The sequence below is a fragment of the Trichechus manatus genome, unplaced genomic scaffold (assembly GCF_000243295.1).
Source record: "Trichechus manatus latirostris isolate Lorelei unplaced genomic scaffold, TriManLat1.0 scaffold00017, whole genome shotgun sequence".
Taxonomy (NCBI): domain Eukaryota; kingdom Metazoa; phylum Chordata; class Mammalia; order Sirenia; family Trichechidae; genus Trichechus; species Trichechus manatus.
Window position 1 is genome coordinate 15621479 of NW_004443953.1, and position 857 is coordinate 15622335.

At 35.7% G+C, this 857-nt stretch overlaps 1 protein-coding gene across 1 annotated transcript in view; it reads left to right on the plus strand.

Moving 5' to 3' along the window:
* The window catches only part of QRSL1 (glutaminyl-tRNA amidotransferase subunit QRSL1), a 30563-nt gene that overhangs the window by 26492 nt on the left and 3214 nt on the right, over window positions 1–857 (plus strand). The window contains 1 exon segment of the mRNA XM_023727715.1: window positions 442–647. Within this exon segment, the coding sequence (XP_023583483.1) occupies window positions 442–647 (206 nt within the window).

The following is an 857-nucleotide window of genomic DNA, read 5'->3' on the forward strand; positions in this document are numbered from 1 at the left end:
CTATTTTAGTATCAAAGAAATAAGACATTGTAAGGGAAAGAGGATTGGAATGAGCCTCTGGTGACCTAGTTCTAGTCCTACCTCTACCACTGCCTATCTTTGTAACCTTCAGAAAGTTGTTTAATTGCTATGCATTTGATTTTCCTTGCCTGAAAATGAGGCTGCTGGTTTAGTGATGTTCTCTGGAAGTGTTAGTATTTTGTGATTATATGTGTGGAAGTGCATCTAGTACTGCATTCTGTTTTTGATTTTATTTCAGATAACAAACTGATAGAATACAGCACAGTTGAACAAAACTTATTTTTATGTGTTATAAGAATCTTTATGATGTCTGCTCATAAAGACCAAGAATCCAGTGGTTCTTTAATAACCCTAATGTACGAGAATTGATTAAAAGAAAAACAAAAAGCCCTTAAAATGTCATCTAATTTTTTTCCACAGAAACTATGAGAATTATTTCATCAAAGCACAGAAAGTGAGACGACTCATTGCTAATGATTTTGTGAATGTTTTTAACTCTGGAGTTGACGTCTTGTTAACTCCCACAACTTTGAGTGAGGCAATACCATACTTGGAGTTCATCGAAGAAGACAACAGAACCCGAAGTGCCCAGGATGATATTTTTACACAAGCAGTAAATATGGCAGGTGAGGATCCCTTAAGAATGTTTTGGTTTTTTTCAAATTCATGGGTAGGCCCCTGGTTTTCAACTTGCACTGTAGCTGTACTGTTTCCTAAAAGCAATAGCTTGTCCTTCTGGAATGCTTAGGAATGTTTGTGTGTGTGTGTGTGTGTGTGTGTACCTATACATACACACACATATATATTCTGAAGCAATCCACTTAGTATATTTTTAA